Source organism: Rousettus aegyptiacus, unplaced genomic scaffold (genome assembly GCF_014176215.1).
Source record: "Rousettus aegyptiacus isolate mRouAeg1 unplaced genomic scaffold, mRouAeg1.p scaffold_m13_p_5, whole genome shotgun sequence".
In the NCBI taxonomy this organism is placed as follows: domain Eukaryota; kingdom Metazoa; phylum Chordata; class Mammalia; order Chiroptera; family Pteropodidae; genus Rousettus; species Rousettus aegyptiacus.
In genome coordinates, this window is record NW_023416308.1 from 13,737,434 (window position 1) to 13,760,847 (window position 23,414).

Sequence of the window (23,414 nt, forward strand, 5' to 3'; positions counted from 1 at the left end):
TACACAATCCATAAAGTAATTTGCCATTTGTATTTAAGGTTGTCAGAACTAGCAAATAAAAATATAGGATGTCCAATTAAATCTGAATTTCAGATAAACAGAAACTTTTTAGTTTATGTACATCCCAAGTATTGCAATTCTACTTATATTATTGTCCTAGAGAGTAATTTATTGTCAACATTTCCAAATTTATTTGAACAAAGATGAGTAATCTTTTATGCTTTTAACTTTCTCTATAACTTAGATTATTTCCTCATTCTCATTTCTTCTTTTGTATATTCACACTTCCTTCATTTTTATTGATTAGCTAGCTAATAATATATCTATTATATATATTTTTTTCAAAGACCTGTTATTTCTGGTTTCAAATTTATAAATTTCTGCTTCAGTTATTACTGAGTCCTTCCTCTTGCTTTCTGGATTGTTCTGATTTCTCCTTTACTAACTTTTTAAGTTAGCTGTTTTATCTACTTTAATTCTTATTATTAATGTAATTTATTATTAATGTAATTAATGGCCTGCTTTAGCTGTATCCTATGGGGCTGATCTGTACTGATGTCAATGTTATTTTGAAAATACTGCATTCTTGATTTTGATTTCTTCTGTGTAACAAGATGTTTGAAGAGCCGGCTATAAGATGACCAGGATGGGCTGGGAACGCACTTCAGCTGGCGTTGCTGGTGATCCAGGTAGGATGCGGGCAGAGACCGGGCACCTGCCCCAGGGAGGGATGAGCAGGGAGGGATAGGAGTTCCCCTGGAGGGGACTCAGCCCTGCCTACACCTTGATTTATGCCCAGAGATACTGATTTCAGACTCAGCCTGGTAGAGAATAGAGTTCTGTTGTTTTGAGGCACTGAGTTAGTGGTACTTTGTCTCAGCAGGTGAATGGTGCTAAAACTGGCCCCCATCCTGCTTGGCCAACCACAGGGCAGAGCGGGAGGCAATAGCTCAGTGGAGTTGCTCCTGGGCCCTGCCAGGCGGAGGCATGCACCTGCAAGATGTTTGGGTTGAAATGGGAACCCCCAATGCTCCCAGGAACCAATGTGGGGCAGGACCCCCAGGTCAGTCCAACGAGGCTCCCCAAGGAGGGTGGCTCACCCAGCATAGCCGTTCACGGTAGTTGGGGGCTCATAGGTCCAAAGCAACAGTTCTTAACTGGGGGTGATTTGGTTACTAGTAGTTGTGGGGAGGGGGTGGCTGCATCTATCAGAGGCCAGAGATGCTGCTCAACACCCTACAAAGTGGGGACAACTCCCACAGCAAAGAATGCTTCACGAACAATGTCAAAGGGCCAAGGGTGAGAACGTCAGCTGTTGGCGCTGAGAACTAGGCTCGGGTCTTAGATTTTAACTTCCTCCAACACGTTCCTGGTAGGGAGGGCAAGATCCAGAAATAGGCCTCGGCTAAGGGCCCCCGGGCCACACCCATGTCTTCCCCCCAACAGGTGGCCCCAGGCAGTCATACTATGGAGCCCCAGCAAGTGGTGGGAGTGCTGCTTTTGTCCAAGGGGGGCCTGGATGAGGCCCAGCCTGTCTCTGGGCCTCAGTTTCCCCACCTCCATGGTGGTGCATTACAAAAGACTGTAGGAGCTCAGTACATGTGCTTTCTTAGGGTCCCTTCCCCCACCTTGACCCTGAATCAGGCCATGGTCCAGCCATATCTTTAATCTTAAAGTAGAGGATGTGCAGATGGGGAGTGGCATCGGCGGGGAAGGTAGGCCACAGTCCTGGGTGAGAGGGCTAGAGAAGGCTAGAGAGGCCAGGGCGAGGCCACTGGGGGCTCTGGGAGAGGGCTCAGCCCCGATAGTCATCCATTTGCCATGCTGTCCCAACTTCTCACAGCCCCAGACTGACCCCCAGCCTACGGATCCAGATCCTGCCAGAACACTGAGTCCCACAGTCATGGCTATGGCCAACCTTGGCCACGTACTGATTTTGGGATGGATCCCACTCTCAGGAGCAGCCTCCTCAGTAGCCTGCAGCCTCTCCACCCTTCCTTGGGTCTGCCACAGCGTACACACAGCTCCCATCCTGGGACACAGCCTGGACCACGTTCAGGAAAAAGAGCCTCCTGGTCTGGTTCTGGCCTCGGGCCTGGAGCCCCTTCCGCACCTCCTGGAGAGGAGAGAAGGCCAGCTCACAGATGAGGGCAGCTGAGAGCCTCCTCAGAGGAGAGAAGGCCCAAGCAGGAACCCGAGAACCCCAACCTAGAAGGCAGGACTGGGCGAGAGCTGAGGACAGGAGGGCATTGGGCGAAGCCTCGTCTGCAGGGCATGGAGTCTGTGTCTCCCACTCAAAAGGCCCTAGAAGAAACACATGACAGGTTGGATGTCACCCAGGCCAGAAGAAGTTCAAGATGCAAGCTTGTTTTTGTCCTGAGTCCGTGAACATCAGCTGCCTGAGTGCCACATCTGAGGAATCTGGGGGCATTAGTGGAGAAGGTAGCTGCTGGGGACTTAGGCTGAGACAGCTTTGGTTTTGAGGACCATGAAAACAAAGCCTTCTAGAAAGTAGAAGCTGAGCCTTTGGAGTCCCGCCCGAGTCCTCCTTCTGTAAGAACTGCCAACACCATCTCTCACTCCCACCTCGAGGTCTCAGTACCTGGGGACCCCGGGACATGGAGGGAAGAAAGGCCTGCTGCACAGGACCTTCCATCCCAGCACTCACAGGAGAAACCCCAAAACCTCAGACACGGGGAACGCGGTGGTCTAACTCCTCAGAGCCCGAGGCCCCACACACAGGCTTAGGGCCCCATTGGTCGAAGAATCGGCTGGAGGAAAGATGGCAAGTTTCAAACCTTTTGCTCTGCCATTTGCCTACAGTCCAAGGATATCGACCTCCCAGGCTAAAGGCACCAGTAGTGATCCCCAAGAGACCAGGCCCTAAATGCTCAGATGTGAGGCGCTGGGTCTGTGGAATTTGAGAGCATCAGGGACCCAGGCGCCAGTTTCTAAGACACCGAGTACCGTGCCTCAGAGTCAGGAAACCCACACATCCGCCTGTCTGTGAAGGGGCACAAATCCCGGAGTGAAGGAACCCGCGCTACTTGGGCCCCACATTTCCAAGTTATCGTTTGGATCTAGAGTCCAAGAACTTTAGCTGACCAGGGCCCTGGATTCCTGACTTCTAGATACAAAGACCCCATGACCAGGGCCTGTGACCTGAGGTCACCTGGTGAAGTCGTATGACCCAAGCCGCTGGCAAGTTGAGGTCTCCAGAGCTGACCGGTTACTGAGGCGGGTGGGGCGGGGTGGAGGGTGGGAGGGGGGCGGAATTCTGTTCCTGCACCTGCTTGTGTGGGGAACCCAAGAAACGTTTGCAAGAACCAGCGCCAATGCTGCCCCCGCCGCCTCGCTCGCTCAGCAGACTCTCATAGGAATACTAAACTCTCACGAGTAAACCTGCAAATAACATGAGGAGACAGAGCATCATGAGGGAGCCTCAAGGGCCACAACTAGTGGATGGAGAGAAGAGCACAGACAGAGCAGGGACCAAGGTGCCGAGGTGCCCGGCCTGGGAGAAGGATGGATGTCGCCCTGTTCTCTGCCTTGGAGGCCACGAGGCTGGCCTGGCGCTTCCCCACTGAGCTTCTCAACGCCTCATGGTCCCCGCAGAAGAAGTGTGCCGGGCCGAAGATACTCAGGAGCTGAGATCCACGGGGGAGCTTTGAGCAGCATGCACGGAGGCGTCCAGCCTAGAGGTGGCTGGGACTGTGGCCTCACCTGGCTGAAATTGGACTCGTACTCCACCTGACCCTTGTCGTTCACGTGCAAGATGGGGGCTGCAATGGCTGCTTGCAAGTCAAATCCAAGCCACAGCTTGTTCATGATGGCCTGGGGTGGAGACATTGGATGCAGGGAGGAAGGGGGGAGGGGCACCAGCCACCCCACACCCACCTCTTCCTTACCCCAGGACAGCAGGACAACAACGTTGCTCAGAGAGGGGATATTCCAGCCAGGAGCCCCCAGACTCACCTGGGCCACAGCAGAGATGATGAGCTCCCCACCAGCCCCGCCAATCACCAGCTTTGATCCCTGGGCTGCGTTGACCAAGATGGAGGGGACCATGGATGATGGGGGCCGCTCACCTGGAACTGGAGGCCAAACAGGTGTCACCTGCAGCCTGACTTCTGAGCCGGAACTTTGTAGACCTGCCACTCCCGTCTCTGTTCCCATTCGCCTCCTCATAAACCAAGGCTGGGCGAGTTGGGGTGGCTGCCCCAGGGGCCACTGTGCAGCACCCCCCCTGCCCACCTTCCCTTCTCTCTCCCCAGTGGGCCCCACCCCGAGGCTCACTGGGTGGAGGGGCGACAGAGGAGCCTGGCGGGCTCCTCCAGCACAGGTCTAGGAGCTCGTTGTTGAGGAGGATGCCTGTGCGCGGTGAGTACACCATGGCTCCAAAGCTGCAGAAAGGGAGGCAAAGCCTGGGCTCAGGCCACAGCTTCCGGCTCCCACACCGAGTGTGCGTGCCCACCTGCCAGCCTTCCGGGGGGCCCCTTGTTTTAGCGGCTGTTCTCCAGCATGCTGGAGCCCCTATTCCTGCCCTGGAACTGCCCCCAATGATCCACCCACGACCCCAATCAGGGTGTCTTTCTGAGGACGGCCCATCCTTGGGCATGTCCTAGCTCAGGGCTACCATCAGCAGCCCTTTCAGCCGGAAACGTCACGGATATAGACGCTTTTTTGATAGAGAGGAGGAAGAAATGCGCAAAGCAAGGAGACAACCAAGGGGAGGCCGGGAGCTGGGAGACCAGGCTGGGGGCCGGGTGGGGACAGGGAGACTCAGGTCCAGCGGGAAAAGGAGTGGGGCCTGCCCTCCTGCCGCCCGGACACACGCACGGAGTGTTGATGGTGCTGGTCGCAGCCACAGCACTGCCATCCTCCCCCAGCACGGACACATGGGCTGTGCCCATGCTGAGGCCCCGGGCCCCGGCCAGGCTATAGTGGCTGAGCTGGTGGTCACCCCGGGCATCGATCTTCTGGCGGATGTGCTGGGCCAGAGCCTCCCCCAGCAGGTCCTGGGAGATGTTCTGGAGTGGGCAGTCAGGGGACGGGGTCAGTGAGGGTCAGAGCAGAGGGCCCCTTAGGGGACCCTCTCCAGTCTGTCCTCCCTCAAGCTCAGGCTCCCTCCAGATCCTGCCTACACTCCAGGTCCTCTGAGATGTGCCACCAGTTCCTTCCTGTACCTGCCACCCTGGAGTCTCTTCTAGTCCCCAGACCTGCTGCACCCTCCCTGCCCTGGGCCACTGCCAGGCTGTCCTGTTCTAGAACCAACCTCATAACGCCCCTCCAACCTCACTCGGCCAGGCTCTCCTGGTCCATGGACAAAGTGCCCACTGGCCCAACCATCCCTCAGGCTGAGCCCTGGGCCCAGCCCAGGCCACCTCACCTGGACCTCTGGGTGGCTTCGAGGGTCCCACAGCTGCCACCTCAATCCTCCAGCAAACTTGAGTGTTTCCACAAAATGATGATACAAGTTCACGCTACCTTCAGGTCTGGCCACTGACTCCGCAGAGAAATTGAACCCTGGAGAGGGGGTGGGTACAGGTGGAGGGGTCACCCTGTGTATTGGGTTGACTGCTGTAGTCCCCCCAAAAAGATTTGCTTATGTCTTAATCCCCAGAACCTGTGAATACTACCATGTATGGCAAAAGAGTGAATATTACCTTATGTGGCAAAATGTGTGATTAAATTAAGGATCTTGAGAGGAGCAGATTATCCTGGATTATCCGGTGGGTTCTAAATGTAATCACATGCATCCTTATAAAACAGACACACAGAGAAAGGGAGGAGACCATGTGACCACGGAGGCAGAGACTAGAGGGATGCAGCCACAAACTTAGGAATGCCGGCAGCCACCAGAAGCTGGAAGCGGCAAAGAATGGGTTCTCCCCCAGAGCCCCTGGAGGAAACATCGATTTTGAACTTCTGGCCTCCAGAACTAAGAGAGAATAAAGTTCTGTTGTTTTAAGCCACCAGGTTCGTGGTGATGTGTCACAGCGTCCCAGGGACCAAATCCAGCCAGCCTCGCACAGCCCAGCCCGGGACGTTGCCAGGATGCCCCTCACCGCCCTGCAGGCCGCGATAGGCCAGGCCAGGCCTCGCGGGATGCATGCGGTGGACGGACAGCTCACCACCTGTGGAGCCTACCTTCTCCTGTGTTCTGAGACTAGGTTACCTGGGGGAGGGCACAGTGGGTAGATGACGTCAGACCCTTCAGCAAAGCCCCTAGGCCAGCTCTAGAACGCACCATCTTGACCCATTTCCACAGCCCTGTCTTCCGCATCCTAGGAGGCGGCTGAGCTGGAAAAGGCAATGGCTGCCCAAGGGCATGGCTGGGCTTGGAGTTCAGGTTCCCAGCAGGGCAGGAGGACTCTGGGCCGGAGGCCTGGGGCCCTCACCTTTGAGCACGTTGAGGATGAAGCTGAGAATTGGGCCCCCTGCAGGTGGTGGTGGCGAGTACAGGGTATAGTCTCCCAGGGGCATTGCCAGGGCGTCCACCACCTCCGGCTGGAATGATGCCAGGTCCTGCAGAGTCAGCTGGCTACCTGAAGTGAGACAGAGAGACTCCAGGTACCGACGGGGAAAAAGGAGGAGCATGACAGCCACTGACCCCTGTGGTTCCCTAGCCTTCTAGACATAGAAGGGTAAGCGTGGGTCAGTGGGCAGTGGCGTCAGAGATGGGCCTTAGAGACAGGCAGGGGTGGGCGGACAAGGGCCACTGAGGCAGGCAGATCTGAGGGCAGGAAGGGAAGGTAGGAGAGGTGAGCTAGCCACTGTGAGTGTGAGGGTGGCCAACTCCAGGCCCAGGAGCCCCCATGGCCTACATGGCCACCAATAATTCCCCTCTGTTGGCCCTGACCCACAGGGCCTCTGCTCCTCAGAGGCTTTGAAGGTGGGGTCCCTGAGGCCAGCTGTGGGCAGGACAGGGCTCATGGCCTTGCCAAGCCCTGGGAACAATTGGCGCTTCCTCAGAGCCTGGGGAAGAGCCTGCCCTCAATACCCAGTGCACAGAGCTTTCTCTGGCAGGGCCAGGGGCTGTGGGACCTCAGCGTGGCTCACCTTCCTTGGCAATGTCCTCCAGCAGTATCTGCCCTAGCCTCCCTGTGTAGAAAACCTCTGCACCTTCTGCGGCCACAGTCTCCAGGGTGGTGGCCAACGCAGGCCAGGGAAACGGGTCCTGAGGTCTCAGAGGTTCTGTCCCATTGAAGAAGAGTTGCCTGGGGGTGGGGGGAAGCGTCAGGGTGGGCTCAGGTCCCGGAGGGCCGTCACACTCCTGCACGGGCTCTCTTGGGGTCCTTGGAACCCCACAGGGAAGCAGTCCTGGGCCAGGGTCCTAAGGGGCTGGGATGTGCCCAGGGTGGGCAGGGCTCCCCAGTGGGGCCCATGTCTGCCCAGGACCTATCCTCCCTATACTCCTAGGGGGACCTGGTCAGTGGGCTGACAGGGTGGGCAATGGGGATGGCCAAAGCCTTCCCATCAGCTCAGAGAGAGTGAGAAGGAGGGTAAGGCCAGAGGGCAGTGGCAGAGCCCAAATTCACGCCCCTGGAGTCACCATCCGGGCACAATCCCCTCTGGCCGGAGCCCCTCCCATTAGGTTTTCCCATGTAGATCCTAGAGCTGAGACAGCAAAGTATAGGCCATACGAGGGTGCTCCATCTTCCAGGGGCTCAGGTGGAGCTTCGGTGGGGGCCAGGCTCAGACAGGCCGCGGCCTGAACCCAGGAGCTGAGAGGGAGCCCCAGCGCCCCCTCCTCCCGGGGCAGTGCTCACCTCAGGGAGGACTCGTTCAAGAAAGGCCGCAGGAAGCTGCTGTTCAGGAACTGGCTGAGGACGCGGGGCATGCGGTAGTCGCCGCGGAGCAGTCTGATGGTGGGCTGGAACAGCTCCGCCCAGGGCAGGCGGCCGTGGCGGCTGTGGGCCTCCGCGTAACCGCGGAGCTCCCCAGGCACCCCAATCCACTGGGCCCCTGCAGGGCGTGGCAGCGTCACGCTCCTCCCTCCAGGCCGTCCCGCAGCCCCGTGGCTTCCGGGGCTGACCGGTTTCTCCATCACGCCTACACTTAACCACACCAGCCTTGCCGCACCGGCCATGGCAGCCAGAGTGAGCTATCTGGAGCCCACACCTGACTACCCCCTTGCCCACTCAAACCCTCCCGTGGCTGCCCACTGCCCTCTGTACAGAGTTACACCACGGGGCCCAGCACAAACTGGTGTGAGGACCCCTCACCCCCACAACCCATCTCCATCGAGCCCTCTGGCCTTTGCCTGGGCTGGTCACTCGACTTGAGTCACCCCTCCCTCCTCAGAAAGCCCCTCCCCAAGGAAAGCTCCTCCAACCCCAGTGGGTCAGGACCTCCGTGGGGGCCCCTATCCCCAGCTGCTGTTCCCCATGCCAGGATGTCTCAGCCGGTCCATGAGGCACACTGCCCGCCCCTTCAGGGAGTGTTCTGGTCAGCCCGAGGGGCCCCTCTCAGGGCCTCACCTGTACCCAGTGGCAGGACCTGCTCACACTGGTCCAGCAGACCCCGGACATGGCTGGCGGGCACTGTCTCCCTGGCATTGATGACCTCCACCTTTCCTGGAGTCAGGGCAGGGCGTGCCAGTGGTCAGGGTCACTCTCGGCTGGCCAGACTCAGCCCACACCATGGTCCCCCTCAGATGTCCCTGGCCCTGTTCAGGGCCTCAGTTTCCCTCTCCGTATAATGAATTTGGCTTTGTGCTAATACTCGAGATAGGACCTGCCATGAAGGCCTTGCACAGATGGTGGGGAGGGGGCAGAGGGCTCAAAGAAGACCCAGGAAGGAGCGTGGGAGGACAGAATAGGCTCAGCCCGACACGTGGGATGTTACAAGCACCTCACCATCAGTGCTTGGGGACAAGCCTATCCTCCCCACGGGGTTCCCTTATGGATTCACCTGTGGTAGCATTATAGATGGTGAAGATAACCCCTCCGCCCAGGCCCATGCTCTGGGGGTTGACAACGCTGGTGCAGACCAGAGCCGCAATGGTGGCATCCACGGGCGAGCCCTGCTGCTGGAGGATGGCTCTAGAAGACATGGCACGGGGTAAGGGGGTGGTTCCCATTTCCCAGCCTCCCGACCTGGGCTTGCTTGGCTGGCATTCACTAAGAAACAGTGACAGGTGGATGGTCCATCTGCTGCCGCCAAATCATCGAAGGCCAGACCGGGCTACCCCATGAAGTCCAGCCACTCACAGGTCCATAGCACTCTACAGGTTGCGAATTATAATGCCATTTATAATGCCCTTCGCCATATCTAAGGTGCTTCTCGGTTTGCAACGTGCTTCTGCTGCCATTATTCCCTACGTTCTCCCAGCGGCACTGGCTCTTTTATGATAGGCAGAACCAGGCCTGGGCCAGGCCCCCGTCTCTCCCATCAGTCCCAGGAGCCCAGCCTAGGCGGCCACCATTCCCCATCTCACATGAGCTCCAAGTTCTTTAAGACTGGTCTTCTTCAGGTGACCCCGAGATCCTCCCCTGCCATCAGGGTTCGGGCTTAGGCTGATGGGTCCCATAGCCCCTCCCAGGGCCCTAGCGTCTATGGAAATGCTCTCTGGCCTTAGTCTTCCCGTTTATCCACGGGCAGCAAGGGGTGAACCCTTCGGCTTTGAGGTGCTGGTCAGATTGGTCTGCTGCATTGAGAAAACGACCCTGAAGCACAGCCCTGAACAGCTCACCAGAGGCAGCCTCTTCCCTCACACCCAGGAATCCTCCCCAGCACATCTGGGAAGCCAGCATTTAACCCCCTGCTGCAGATGGGGAAACTGAGGCTCAAAGAGGGAGTGGACCTGGGTCTCCTTCCCAATTCTGTGGGACTTCTGACTCCGGCACCCTGCTCGCACATCGGCTCAGCTGTTCCCTCCCGCCCTCACACCCTTCCCTGAGCCACATGTCACTGCTCTGGGCCAGCACGTGGGCACACACAGGGACCACATGGACACACGTAAGCTCGCAATGGGAAAGAAGGCACGAAGCTAGAAGCACGAGAGAACGAAGGCTGTTACACTCAAGCAGAGAGAAACACAAGTTTGTAATAAGAATAAAACATGATAAAGTTAAAAGACAAACAGGGAAAAAAAATTTTTTTAATTCTCATTGCACGAAGGCCTTATATCTCCCAACCTCATATCTTCCTCTCCCTGGGGTGCTTTTTCCACTTAAGCTTCCAGAAGCTGTGCCCCACCCACTTTGCTCTTGTTTTCCTCCCAACACCCTGACATCATGACGTCAGAGGCCCTGGGCTCAGTCCTTGACACTTGTGCAAATATATCTTCTGGATGACCTTATCCAGGCTTACAGCTTAAAATTCAACTTCTATGCTGATTATCCCCAAATCCTAACTTTTGCCCAGTTGTCTCTCCTAAATTCCATACACTTTATCCCCAGCCATCCACAAGATACCTCTCCTGGGCATGTAAGAGGCACTTCACTCTTAACATGACCTAAACTAAACTTTTTACTTTCCTCCTACCTCTGTCCCCAAAATGACTCCACTCCTAGTCTTCACTGTGGATGTGTTCATTGAGAATCCCTAAGTCCAGCTGAACAGAAGTCCTACAACTGGGGACAAATAGAATAAGCCACCTCAAGACTAATAGGAGTAGAGATGCAAACAGGCTGGCCCCACACCCTCGTGTGGCAGTAATAAACCCAGATGCATATCTTGGTTGCACAGTTTCCCCTGGAGGAACAAGGAGTCCCAGCCCCAAACCAGGTTCCCCAGATTAGGATTCCAGTGCTGAGAACAGAAGTCCCCACAACTTCTGGGTGGGAAAGCCAGCAGAGTGGCTGAGTGAGATAAAGGCAGCTTGGCACTTCTCTTAAAGAGCCCGCATGCAGACTTACTAGCTGATGAACTCACTCACTCTGAGCAGCAGCTCAAAAGGTGTCAAGGACATACAACGAGGAGCTGGCTCCAGAGTAAGGGTTGGAGGGGCAGCTCTCTCCTAGACAGAAGTGCTGGTAGAATCCATTGCTTCTTTATTGAGCCCTCCTCTCCCCTATGTACAGATACAAATGGCCACTATATCTGAGTTTCCATAAACCTGGCTAATACTTTTCACTCCACCCTGGTGGGTCCCTAAGTCTCTGCCCCACTTCCAGAGCCTTTTTCATACAAATGGCCTGTCTTGGTTAATGCTGCAGATTTTCCTAAAATCTCTCAAAGATTCACAAAACCCAACAAGCAGCATTGGGCCTTGGCATGCCCTGTACCTCTTGCTGAGTAGCCCCAAGCCCAGCACTAGCAACAGCTGGCCTCAATATGTGGCTTGGCCTCTTGAGACATATCCCAGCCTGGTGCAAGTGGCAGCCATCTGTGATTACTTAATGGCTCATGCCAGGTGGCCCGGGCAGGAGATAGGCATGGCTGAACTTGGCCTGCAGCAGTGTCCCTCCCAGGAGGCCCCAGGGCTGACATGCTTTGTGGCCAGCTCCAGACCCAGCCAGAGCACTACCCAGGGCCACATTTGAGGATGACACACCCACGGGGAGGACAGAGCAGGCACTAGAGCCCTGCTAGAGCGAATACTGCTTTATAGGGTCAGCCCCTGCACAAGAGCTCTTCCCTTTGATGTGCAAACAAAAACCAAGGCTCAACTACAGCACAACCCATACAAAGGACACACTTGAACAACCTGGTTCAGGTGACCAGGAAAACCGTGCCACTGGGCCCCACACAACACCTATTACATAAGGGTGCTCTACTAAGACCAGGAGACATAGTAGCCCTACCTGATACATAGAAACAAATATGGGGAGTCAGACAAAATGAGAAGACAAAGAAACATGTCACCAATGAAAGAACAGAACAAAGCTCCAGAAAAAGAACTAAACAAAATGGAGACAAGCAATCTACCAGATGAAGAGTTCAAAACACTGGTTATAAGAATGCTCAGTGATCTCAGTGAGAAGTTCAACAAAGAGATAGGAAACATAAAAATGGAGATAGGAAACAAAAAAGAACCTTTCAGAAATGAAGACTGTAATAACTGAAATGAAGAATACATTAGAGAGAATGGACAGTAGATTAGATGAAGCAGAGGACTGAATTGGCAATTTAAAAGACAAGGTAGTAGAAAATACCTAATTATAATAGCAATAAATAAATAAATAAAATAAGGATAGTTTAAGGGTCCTCTGGGACAACATCAAGCATACCAACATTTGCATCCCACAGTACCAGAAGGAGAAGATAGAGAGTAAAGAATTGAAATATATATGGAGAAATAAGAAGTGATGAAAAACTTCCCTAACCTGGTGAAGGAAATTGATATACAAACCCAGGAAGAGCAGAGTCCCAAACAAGATGAACCCAAAGAGACCCACGCCAAGACACATCATAAGTGAAACACCAAAGGTTAAAGATAAGGAGAGAATCTTAAAAGCAGCAAGAGAAAAGCAGTTAGTTACCTACAAGGGAACTCCCTTAAGATTGTCAGCTGATTTCTCAACAGAAACTGCAGGCCAGCGGGATTGGCATGAAATATTCAAAGTGATGAAAAGCAAGGACCTACAACCAAGATTATGCAGCAAAGCTACCATTTAGAAGGACAGATAAAGAATTTCCCTGACAAGAAAAAGCTAAAGGAATTCTTTACCACCAAACCAGTATTAAAAGAAATGTTACAGAGACTTCTTAGAAGAAGGAGGAAGAGGAAAAGGAGAAAGAAGGAGGAAGAAGAGGAGGAGGAGGAAGAAGAGGAAGAAGAAGAAGAAGAAGAAGAAGAAGAAGAAGAAGAAGAAGAAGAAGAAGAAGGAGAAGAAGAAGAAGAAAATGGTAATAACTACGTATCTATCAACAATTACTCTAAATATAAATGGATTAAATGTTCCAATTAAAAGATAAAGTGGCTGAATGGATAAGAAAACAAAACTCTTACATATGCTGCCTACAAGGGAATCACTTCCGATCAAAAGACACATACACAGACTGAAAGTAAAGGGATGGAAAAAGATAGAATTAAATATACATTTACCTGTAGAACTAAGACTAGAAATGATGGTTATAATGGAAACAGTACAGCAATGCCATAGTTTTTGTTCTGAAAATGTAGGTATAGCACAATTAGAAAAAAATTGGGCGGGGATATTGTTTTGAGGACACAGCTGTTGTCTTTTACTTATGAGCCAATGACAGGTAAAAAAATATATATATAGCTTTTGGTTTTACAGGCACCCAGTACTAGTAAAAATAAACTTCACTGTGTTATTTCACATAAAATTGGATGTTATGGATGTTAATTCATACCAATGAAATTTTTCCTTTCAATGATCATGTGAACAGAAAACCCAGCTGGTGGGAAGAGGAAAAAGTAACTCAAACAATAATAGAAACAGCCAAAACTACGATAGGTGGTGAGGTCTGTCATGTGGCTATAAAGGAAGGGTCGGGTGAGAATGGAAGGGATATCTGAAAAATAGAGTAAGTGCATCGATCGACTGTTAGGTATCAACTGAGAGGAAAAAAGATATTCCTGCAGGTCCTACGCGGGGAGAGAGGAAGAACACGGAAGAAAACGTTACTAGGTGGTTTCAGTATTACTCATAGTAAGGGATTATAGCAGTGAGGGTTCTCAGGGAAACAGAACCAACAGGATAAACACATACGGAGAGATTTTTGTTTTGAGGAAGTGGCTCACGTTATTGTGGAGTCTGGCAAGTTCGAAATCTTTGCGCAGCCCAGCAGGCTGGAAACTCGGGCAGGATTGCTATGTAAGTCTCGAGACAAAATTCCTTCTTCTCAAGGAAATATCAGTTATTGCTATTCAGGCCTTCAACTGATTGCATGCAGCCCACCCACATTTTGCAGGATAATTCGTTATACCTGAAGTCAATTGATTGTAAATGTTAATCACACCTACAAAATACCATCACGACAACATCTAGACTAATATTTGACCAAACGACTGGGTATCAAAGCCTCGCCAAGTCGACACATAAAATTAACCATCATAGGAGCCAATAGAGAAAATCCAAAAAAAGAAATAACTAAGAGTACCATATATACATATATATATATACTATGATAATTACATATAATATATAACATATAATAAAGATATTAATATAAATACAATCACTAGCACAAAAATACAAACCTTTCCCAATATCAAAAGCTATAACAAAAAGAGAAAATAAATGATATATTTGCTTGTTTTGCAAGAAAATATGAAATAACTAAAAAAAGAGGCAAAGAGTAAAAAGAAAAAAAGGAAAATATATAAATTTTAAAAAGAAAAAAGAAACAGAAAAAGTAAATGAAAAACAAATGAAAATGATTTCTCCTAAAACAGTGAATAGAAACAGGACAAAGAATATAAATGAGAGGAAGACTTTTGAGAACATCTACTTATATAGTTTTGACTTGTATTCAAAAGTAAAATTAAAACAAGAAAAAAATTAAGCTAATAATATAGGGAATTGATAACATAACCACACAGGAATAAGAATTTAATTTACTGTGCATCTTTTGTGGGATATATCCTAAGGGGGAAAAAATGAGTAAACAAAAAACCTGCAAAAACATCTTGAATTTTATTTAGTAGATTTATTGTTCTTAGTGGTATTGTTGAAGTAATTCTGAAACTATTTTGTGAGTATTTGGAGATAGAACAATTAAGTAAATATATTACCATTGTTGGGAACTTCTTCCCCAATGCAGAAGAGACATATAAGTATGGGATGGAGCAAGATGGTAGAGAACCCTGTCATGGTAAATTTGAACTGGAGATATCAGCATAGACTCTTGATATTTTTAATTTTTTTCTGGCTCTATGCACTGACACACTTAGAAACAATGACATTCAGTAGCAATGAGCACTCATAGCACCTGGATCTTGATTTCTAAAATAATTCTTGATTTCAGGTCTGACAGAATATACAAGTACATTATAGAACATTTTTGTGCTAGAAATTGAGAATTCTCCAAGACTCACAGATTCACATAACGGAATAGAGTTGCTGGCTTAAAGAAGCTCCCACTGGTTAATTTATGACAATTTGAGCATTTAAAAAAAAATCACAGCAATGGTTTATAACATATTAAATTAAAATTATCCATGAGTGATACTCAAAAATTATCCAACAGTGATACTCAAGAATATTCGGGTCGTGGAGGGAGGGACCTTCTTTACAGAAGAATGTCAGCTAATGAATGTTGAAGAAATGACAGGCTTAGAAGCCACTTGTTTGCAATTAAAAATTTATTCAAAGATCAAAATAGATGCTAAAAATAGGGACAAATGTTTGAGAAAAGGACATTCGCCTGGTCTCCTAGTATCAAACCGTATGTTACCAATTTAATACGGAAAATGGTACCCCTTATGATGGAGTGATCTGGAAGACACTACCTTTATGAAGTGATACAACATAGCATCACCAGTGATGGAGAGTCTGACATTTTGTTCCCTTTTTTTGTGATATAACTGGAAGGTCAAACAACTATGTATCTTCTATTATGTTTAACTTGAATCTAATCATAAAGAAATAATCAGACAAACCAAGAATGTGAAGCAAGGCTGTGGTACAACTGGACTGACTTCTTTTAAAAATGTTAATGTCATAGAGGATCAATTGATTTTTTTAAAAGCAGGGGATTGTTCTAGATTTAAAAAGACTAAAGAAATATGATGACCACTCATTGGATACTGGATCTAAAGAGATAGACAGACAGACAGACAGATGATAGAAAGATAGATGATAAATGGATGGATAGGTATAGATAGATAGATAGATAGATAGATAGATAGATAGATAGATAGAGATAGATAGATAGATAGATAGATAGATAGATAGATAGATAGATAGATAGATAGAAAGAAAATAGAATGAATTATTGGGTTAATTGGGGGAATTAAGATTGGACTAAGAATTAGATAGTATTATTGTACAGAGGTTACATTTCCTGAGTGTGATAATGATATTGAGGTTTTATAGAAGAATGATCTTATTCTTAATAGATCTTGCTTAAATATTTAAAGTGTCATGACTAATGCAGCTTACTTTCTAAATGTGGATAGATAAATATATGAACCAAGAAAGAGAAAAAATGAGGTAAAATATTAACAATTGGTGAATCTAAATGAAGGGTATTCTCTCAATTTTTCTGTGGGTTGAAAACTTTTTCAAAATAAAAATAGGAACATTTAGCAGAAAAACAGCAACAACAATAAAACTCATGGAATGCAGCAAAGCCAAACTTTGAGGGGAAATTATAGCTTTAAATGAACATATTAGAAAAGAGTTTAAAGATCACTGACCTATGCATCCACCTTATAATTTGTGTTTCACAAGATGTATCTCGAGATGAACTTTTTAAAAAAGCAACTTAAGTTCAATGGAAGTAGAAGGAAAGAATCAAGATAAAAGCAGAAACTAATGAAAGAGGAAATAAATGTACAATAAAGAAATCAACAAAGCCAAAAATTCATTCTTCAAAGAGACAATAAAACAGATAACCCCTATCAAAATTGATCCGGAACAAAGAAAACACTAATTACCAATACCAGGAATGAAAAAGAAGACTCATTACAGATCCTGTAGATGTTTAAAAGATAGTAAGAGGACACTATAAACAACTGTATTCCAATAAATGTGACAATTTTCACAAACTGGACAAATTCCTTGGAAAGAATTTAATAAAGTCACAAGAAGAAACAAAAACTTGATAGTCTTATATCTATTAAAGAAATAGATTCCATTATTTAAAACCTTCACCCACACACAAATAACAGTCTCAAGAGGCGTCACCAACAAATTCTACTAAGCTTTTACAAAGGATATAACACCGATCTTAAAAACAAAAAAACAACAGAACAAAACTTACTCTCCCACAGCATGGAAACAAGGGAACTGTTCCCAGCTCTTTTTATGAGGCCAGTAACCTTTTTACCAAAACCTGACGAAGATACTATTACAAAGGAAAATTACAGACCAGTATCACTCATAAACATAAAACAAAAATCCTTAACAAAACATTAGCAAATCAAATCTAGTGATAAAAAAAAAATGACATTAAATCAGAACAACTAGTGTTCGTTCTAGAAATGCAAGGGAGATTTAACATTCATTGCATTTCTTAAGAGGGAGAAAAATTATCTATTGCCTTGATAATGCAGAAAATGCATTTGATGTACAATTCGATAGGAAAATGGGCTACAGATTTTAACGGAAAGTTCATCGAAGAGGATATCCAGATGACCGATAATCACATCCCACCCTCAGCATTAGGCACGGATTTGGTTATTGTCTGTCTCCCCCACCATGAAGGCAGGGGCTTTGACCACCTGGGTTACTACTGTGTCTTAGGACAATGGCTGACAGATAGTCAGAGCTGCATTCCTATGGATGAAAAATGCTGCAGGCAGAGAAACGCACCTTTGCATATCCACGACGCCCACTGACCATACCCCGTACACACCTATGTCCACATGTACAATGACAGGCTTGGGGCCACCCGGGCCAGAGTGCCTACTCACTAGCTGCATGACACTGGCCACCCTCCCTGAGCCTGGGTCTTCCCAGCTGTGAACGAGGGCAGTTTTGGCCAGATAACCAGAGGGTAGCACAATCACACCTGTCTCACATGTCCGTCCCAAGGAGCCAGGAGGCTGCTGTCACCATTACTGCTGTCGCACACCCACTGTGACATGCATGCTCACACATATATGTGCTCACACATGCGATACACAGCGCCCAGGCGCACAGGCCATTATCTCAACATAGGGTCCCCAGCTCTGACCCTGGGCCCTGAAGTCCATGCCTCCCCATGAGGAAAGTCCTGACACAAGTCCCCTTTCTCAGTTGGGGAAACTGAGGCTCATAGGGTACGGCAATGTATCCAGAGTCCCTGCTCTAATCTGCACTGAGAGCACAGCCCACAGTCCCCTGGATGGGTCTGGAGCAGTTGACAAGACCCATCTCTCTAGCTGTCCCCAGCCTACCCCCAAAGCCCAGACTCCAAGGCCCCCAGAGGGCCCCCACCAGCCTCCTCTACAACTACTTGCTTGACCAGTAATGCCTGGGGCCTGGGCAAGCACTGGGGTCCAGGCCGAGGGGTGAAGGCCTCTGGGAAGAACCCACCCTCCAACATTCCTGGGGAGTTTCCACCCCTACAGGGGCAGCGGAGGTGGTCGCCCCAGCTGGACCCGCTCACTCTGTGACACCAGGCAGGTCCCTTCTGTGCAGGGCTAGTTTCCTCATAAATTAAGCAAAGCCATGACTCTCACTGGATTCAGGGAGGAGTAATGAATCCTTCCTCTGAGGATCCAATGGGAGGACAGGCATTTTTGAGTGGCCACAGCAGACAGATGTCACAAAGCCAAAGAGCCGCCACTAAATCTGAGGCTCACAGTCCGCCTAGAAGACAAACACCTCAGGAAACCCAGTTTGCACATGAGCCTAACACATTGGGACATAATACTGGAAGTTGAGAGGCCAGAGTGGAAGGGACCTCATCGTCGCCTAGCATCTATTTGATGTCCATGAGGCATGGCGCTGGGTCTCACTGAGGTAAACCTTAAGAACCCTGCCCTAGGGGCTCTGGCTTCAGTAGAAGGCCCAGCCTGAAATGAGAGAAGCTGATGCTGATGGGGAGAAGGAGGTTGGGTCTGGGAGGCCCTGCTGGTGAGAGGAGAAGGTGGTGGGGAGGTGGGGGTAGGAGGGAAGAAGGAGAGTGGGCTGTGGGTGGCAGCCTCCCTCAGACCCTGCAGCAGCAGGGCCAGGGGACTCTCAGCCCAGCAGGGTTGCATGACCCCCTGCCCTACGGCAGCTGGGGTCAGCTCCAGGCTCCCTCGTACTCTTGGTTTCTCAATTCAAGAACAAGAAGCAGAGCGTGCTATTTGAGAAGTACACAGACACCGGGGAGAAACCACGTCTGCTCCCCTCAGCAAGGGAGGGTTGCTGGGAGCCCCTCCGGCAGAGACCCCAACCCTAGATCCTCACTTACACGGCAGGGCACACCATGGAGACCCCCTGACAAAGACTCAGAGAGACGCGATGGGCCCGGACCCCCTCAGAGAAATGTGGCAGCAGCCCCCACCCCTCGGGGCTGCGCTCGCAGCAGTGGTCTCTGGGGCCTGAAGCCTCTGGTTGTGTTTACATCTTTGCACCTGTGGGTTCAGGTGAACCTGGCGCCTCTGCATGTTCTCATGCTCATGGACCAGTGGGTGGGGTGCTCGCTTCCCTCCCTTCCCCTTGGAGCCTGTTGGGGAGACCAAGCAGCCTGAGAGAGAAGCGACAGAAAGCGCCGAGAAGACCCCCAGGTCAGGAGAGGGTAGGACAGGAACAGACAGACAGATGAAGAGAGGAAGAAAACAATGGAAAGGTAAACGAATGAAACAGGAAGAAAGCAGCCAGGTGGGGTGAAGGCGAGGTCAAGGGGGCATGGAACACCATCTGCCCAGCGTCGCCTTGGGCCAGGACTTGGCCACACTCCCCCCAGCTCCTGGACAGTTCTTTTTGGTTTATAAAGCATGCCTGATCCTGCCGAGGGTCCCTGAGGCAGACATTGCGGGGAAGCAGACCCAGTGGGGGCTTGGGGAGGTGGGATTGCGACAGGAGAGTCCTGCCGAGCCCCGCCCCTGTTGTGCAGCGGAAGCCTCCCATGGCCTGAGTTTCCTGCAAGAGGGTCAGGCACACCAGCTGGGGTCCCTTTCCACCAGCTGTGACCCACCAAACATAAAAAAGAAAAAAGAAGAAGAAGAAGAAGAAAAGAAAATCAGCCCATCCACACCTGGCCCAGCTTCAAGCCCTGACACAGGGAAGGGAGGCCACAGGGGACGTGGTGTCAGCAGCGGCATTTCCCAGACCCCAAGCCAGGGTGGGAGACTGGTCCTGGACAGCATGGAGTGCACCCCAGCAGGCCAGAATTCACATGCGGAGCCCCAGAACCCCCTCCGCTATGCATGCCTCTGGGAGAAGACCCAGCTTGGAGAGCTGGCATGGCCTCTCTGAAGGAGCGAGCACTGGTCACTGGGTCAGCCTGCGCCCAACCAGGAACACTGGGAGCACCTTCTCTTGGTCTCCTGAGCCCTGGAACTAGGAATAGACTCATATACCATCTCTGCTCTGCCCAGATGGTACGTTGTCCCCAAACCCACATCTGTTCCATGCACACGTCTGCCTTCTGCTCTATTCAAGAGCTCTGGGGCTACTTCCTTGCTGGAGCCCTCCCCTGCCAGCAAGCACACATGTACACCTTCTCCACGATCTTGCTACTGGTCACGAAGTCTCCAGGAGGGGGCCGGCTGCCGAGGGCTACCCGCCTCTCACCCACCTCTTACTCACCGTCCAATGTCCGAGCAGACCTTGGAGTCCGCAGCAACCGCAGCGTGGGCAAAAGCCTGGGGGCTGCAGGGGTTGTGGTGGCGAGAGAGGATCACGGCAGGCACAATAATGGCCAGGACCAGCCCCAGCCCCAGCAGCACCACGCCGACTGTGGCCCCCCGGCCCGGGGCCATGGCTCTGCAGCCCGGTGGGAGAGGGGACGCAGTGGGGCAGACAGGCCAGCGAACAGACAGACGCCCGGACAGCTGTGTGGATGAATGGACAAGATGATTCACAGATGGACTCACAGATGATCAGACTAATAGATGGGGCCACAAACAGACAAATGGATTGACAGACGGGCCAGACAGCTGGAGAGAGGATAGGAAGAGAAGGACGGTTGGACGATTAGACAGAGACGGGATTATAGATGGACAGGCAGGTTTGCAGATGAACAGCGGGCGACGAGGCTAACAGGTGGGTAATGGACAGACATCTGGCGGCGGCAAAGTCGCTGTCCTCCTCAATGCTTGTGACAGCGGCAGAGCTGGCCGCGCGTCTGAACTTCCTTTTCAGCCCCTGCTCTTGGCCCTGGCAAGAGGCCAGGAAGCAGGGTGTTGTTTGTGGGGAGTTTTTCCTTCCAGAGGAGCAAGCGGATGGTTAACTCCCTCACTGCTGTTCGCGTGGCCCGCCCCCAGCAAGCCTTGGTACAAATGCCCTTCCCGCCTGCCCACTGGCTCCCAGGACTCCCCCATCACGTGTGCAGGGTTCCCAGAACCTCCACGCTTGCTCCATGGTTCCCAACAAAGCCAGGACATCAGGGCTCAGATCTTCCTGACCCCCTTCCCTGAATAATGCTCAGAGACGCAAGGAGCCCTCACTCCTGCCCTTTGGGGATAGCCCTGCCCAGTAGCAGCTTCCCTCAGCACCCTCAGAGCCAGAGAATGGTGTCTGAGGCACAGATGTCAGGCTGCAGGGGGCCAGAGACAGACAGAGGGGAGACCCAAGGCCACGTCACTCAGAACCTGGTTCAAGTCTCAGCTCAGCCAACAGCCTGGCTGGGAATGGAGGTGGGAAGCAGGTAGAGTAAGGTTGGAGTGATAACCAGGAGGGCGCTCGGCTTCCGGATCTGTTCAAGGGGCAGGCCAACTCAAGAGCGATAAATACCAGGGACTTTAAGACATCCGTGTGGGGGCAGGGGTGCAGACAGGACATGTGTCTAGCCCTCGGTACACGGTGCCCACCAGACTGCCCACCCCTGGGGCCTGTTTTCCTGGAAAGCCGCTGTGGGCCTCCAGGGAGTGAGGCTGCCCTTCCCTCTGCATCTCTGCGCTGCCCAGGCTGTCTGTCTGCATCCTTGTGTCCATCCATGCGCCGAATTTTTCCTGTGCTGGCAGTGCCTCCTCTCCTAGGGACGCTGGCCCGGGCCCTGCCCTGCCCAGGTTTCAGGGTGGCCGGGGGAGTGCAGGCCCACTGAGGTGTCCCCTCGGCCAGGCTTAGCAAGGGCTCAGGGCGCAGGGGCTTTGGGCTGGACTCCCACCCACGTAAGTCCCCACGCAGTCCTTGCACTTCGTCCCTGCTCCCTTCCCAGGTGTCTTTACAGCTGCAGGTATAGCAGAGAAACTAAGGGACAGGGACAGCGCCGGGCCCCCAGTCCAGAGCCCCTGGTAAGCCTGCATGAGAGACCACGGGGGCAGGTTCTCCTGTAGGCCTGTTCCCATGGCTGCCTCACGGGATGGGGAGGACGCCGCAGAGCTTCCCGCCCTCTGCCCCCACAGCGACATTGTTTAACTGGGAACCAGAGTGCATTCCTGGGCCAGGGCCAACCCCCAACTGGGAGGCAGGGACAGCAAGGGCGGCAGGGGTCAGCAGGGTCAGGGTGGACCATCCCCCTCCTCTCTCCAGCCATCCTGGTCAGGCAGAGGCCAGGGTGCAGGGACCGCTGGAGCAAAATCCCAGGAAAGGAACTGACATCATTCTGGCCCGGCCAGAGGTGCAGCCAAGAAGGGCCCTGCATGTACTTGTCTGGGCGGCGAGGAGACAATGGGAAGGAAAGAGAGAGGAAACTAAGTCCCTCAGCCCCCAAGGGAGCCCTCTGCCATGTCCCGAGGGGTATGGGGAACCGGGGTGCACCCTGTCTGCATGTCAAGGCCCAGGAAGCTTCGTGGCCAGCTTCCACTACCACGCTTCTCCGTGCACATAGGGCCACGGCCTCTCTTCTGGGGCCAAAATGAGGGCTAAGGAGTGACTTGCTCATTCCATTCCAACCCCACGAACCCCAGAGGCAGGGCTCGGACTCTGCAGGCACAAAAACCCACCAACCGCCTTGTGGACACGTGGGAAGCAACAGGTGTTCCCGCCGCAGGAAGGAGCACCCAGACCTGGCCCCGCCTGGTTCCTATTTGTGCTCAGTGTGTCGGGGATTATCTGGCAACGCAGCCCTCCCCACCCCCTCCCCGCACGGGCTTCCACCAGTCTTTCCCAGCACCTCACTTCAGGTGCTGCGACTGGGCCTGTGCGTAAAGGACAAGCGAGCAGACCCTGAGGGAGGGCGAGGGGCTGGCCCATGTCAGCAAAGGCAGGGTGCTGTGTCTCCGCACCGGACACACCCTCCCCGGGCTACATTCTCCAGCCTCCCCAGCCGACCATCTGCGGGTCCAAGTCCTGATCCTCGGAGAACTGGGGACCTCTCCAGTTCTCCGTTCCCTGAGAACTGGGCCTCCTGCTGCAGCTGAGCACAGCTTGGGTTTCACTCTGGTTTGGTGCTCGGAAAGCCCCTGGGACCTGGCTCTGACCAGCATGTTTTGCTTCAGACTCTTGTCCAATCCTACTCCTCAGACCTCGGCTTCACCTCTGTGTGTCCTGGGAAGGGTGAGTCTGGACAGTTGCCCGGCTGAAGAGATACCAGGATTCCCAGCATAGGTCAACCGCGGCTGCCCAAGTGAAAGCCAGGGCTCTGGCGCCCCCTGATGTTCGATACTGGAAGCACCGCTGCCCAGCTCAGGGAAGGGAGGGCCTAGCCCCTTTTGAAGGGGCTTAGGGTAAAGAAATGTTCGCCATGGGCCTGCCCTCTGAGCCCCTCCCATCCGCCAGGCTGTCCATCCTTCTCCTGGTGGCTCCATTTCACAC

The 23,414-nt window shown here is 51.7% G+C and overlaps 1 protein-coding gene across 1 annotated transcript; it reads right to left on the bottom strand.

Annotated features, from left to right (window-relative positions):
- Positions 1-1,905: 1,905 nt before the first annotated feature.
- GGT5 (gamma-glutamyltransferase 5) lies at positions 1,906-23,356 on the bottom strand. The gene is made up of 12 exons (XM_016126135.2): positions 20,307-23,356; positions 8,917-9,047; positions 8,484-8,579; positions 7,773-7,968; positions 7,063-7,220; positions 6,402-6,548; positions 5,390-5,526; positions 4,840-5,030; positions 4,297-4,403; positions 3,976-4,094; positions 3,724-3,834; positions 1,906-2,116 (listed from the first exon to the last, which is right to left on the bottom strand). The coding sequence occupies exons 1-12, from the start codon at positions 20,477-20,479 to the stop codon at positions 1,970-1,972; spliced, it is 1,713 nt and encodes a 570-aa protein (XP_015981621.2). The 5' UTR covers positions 20,480-23,356; the 3' UTR covers positions 1,906-1,969.
- Between the last annotated feature and the right edge of the window lie 58 nt (positions 23,357-23,414).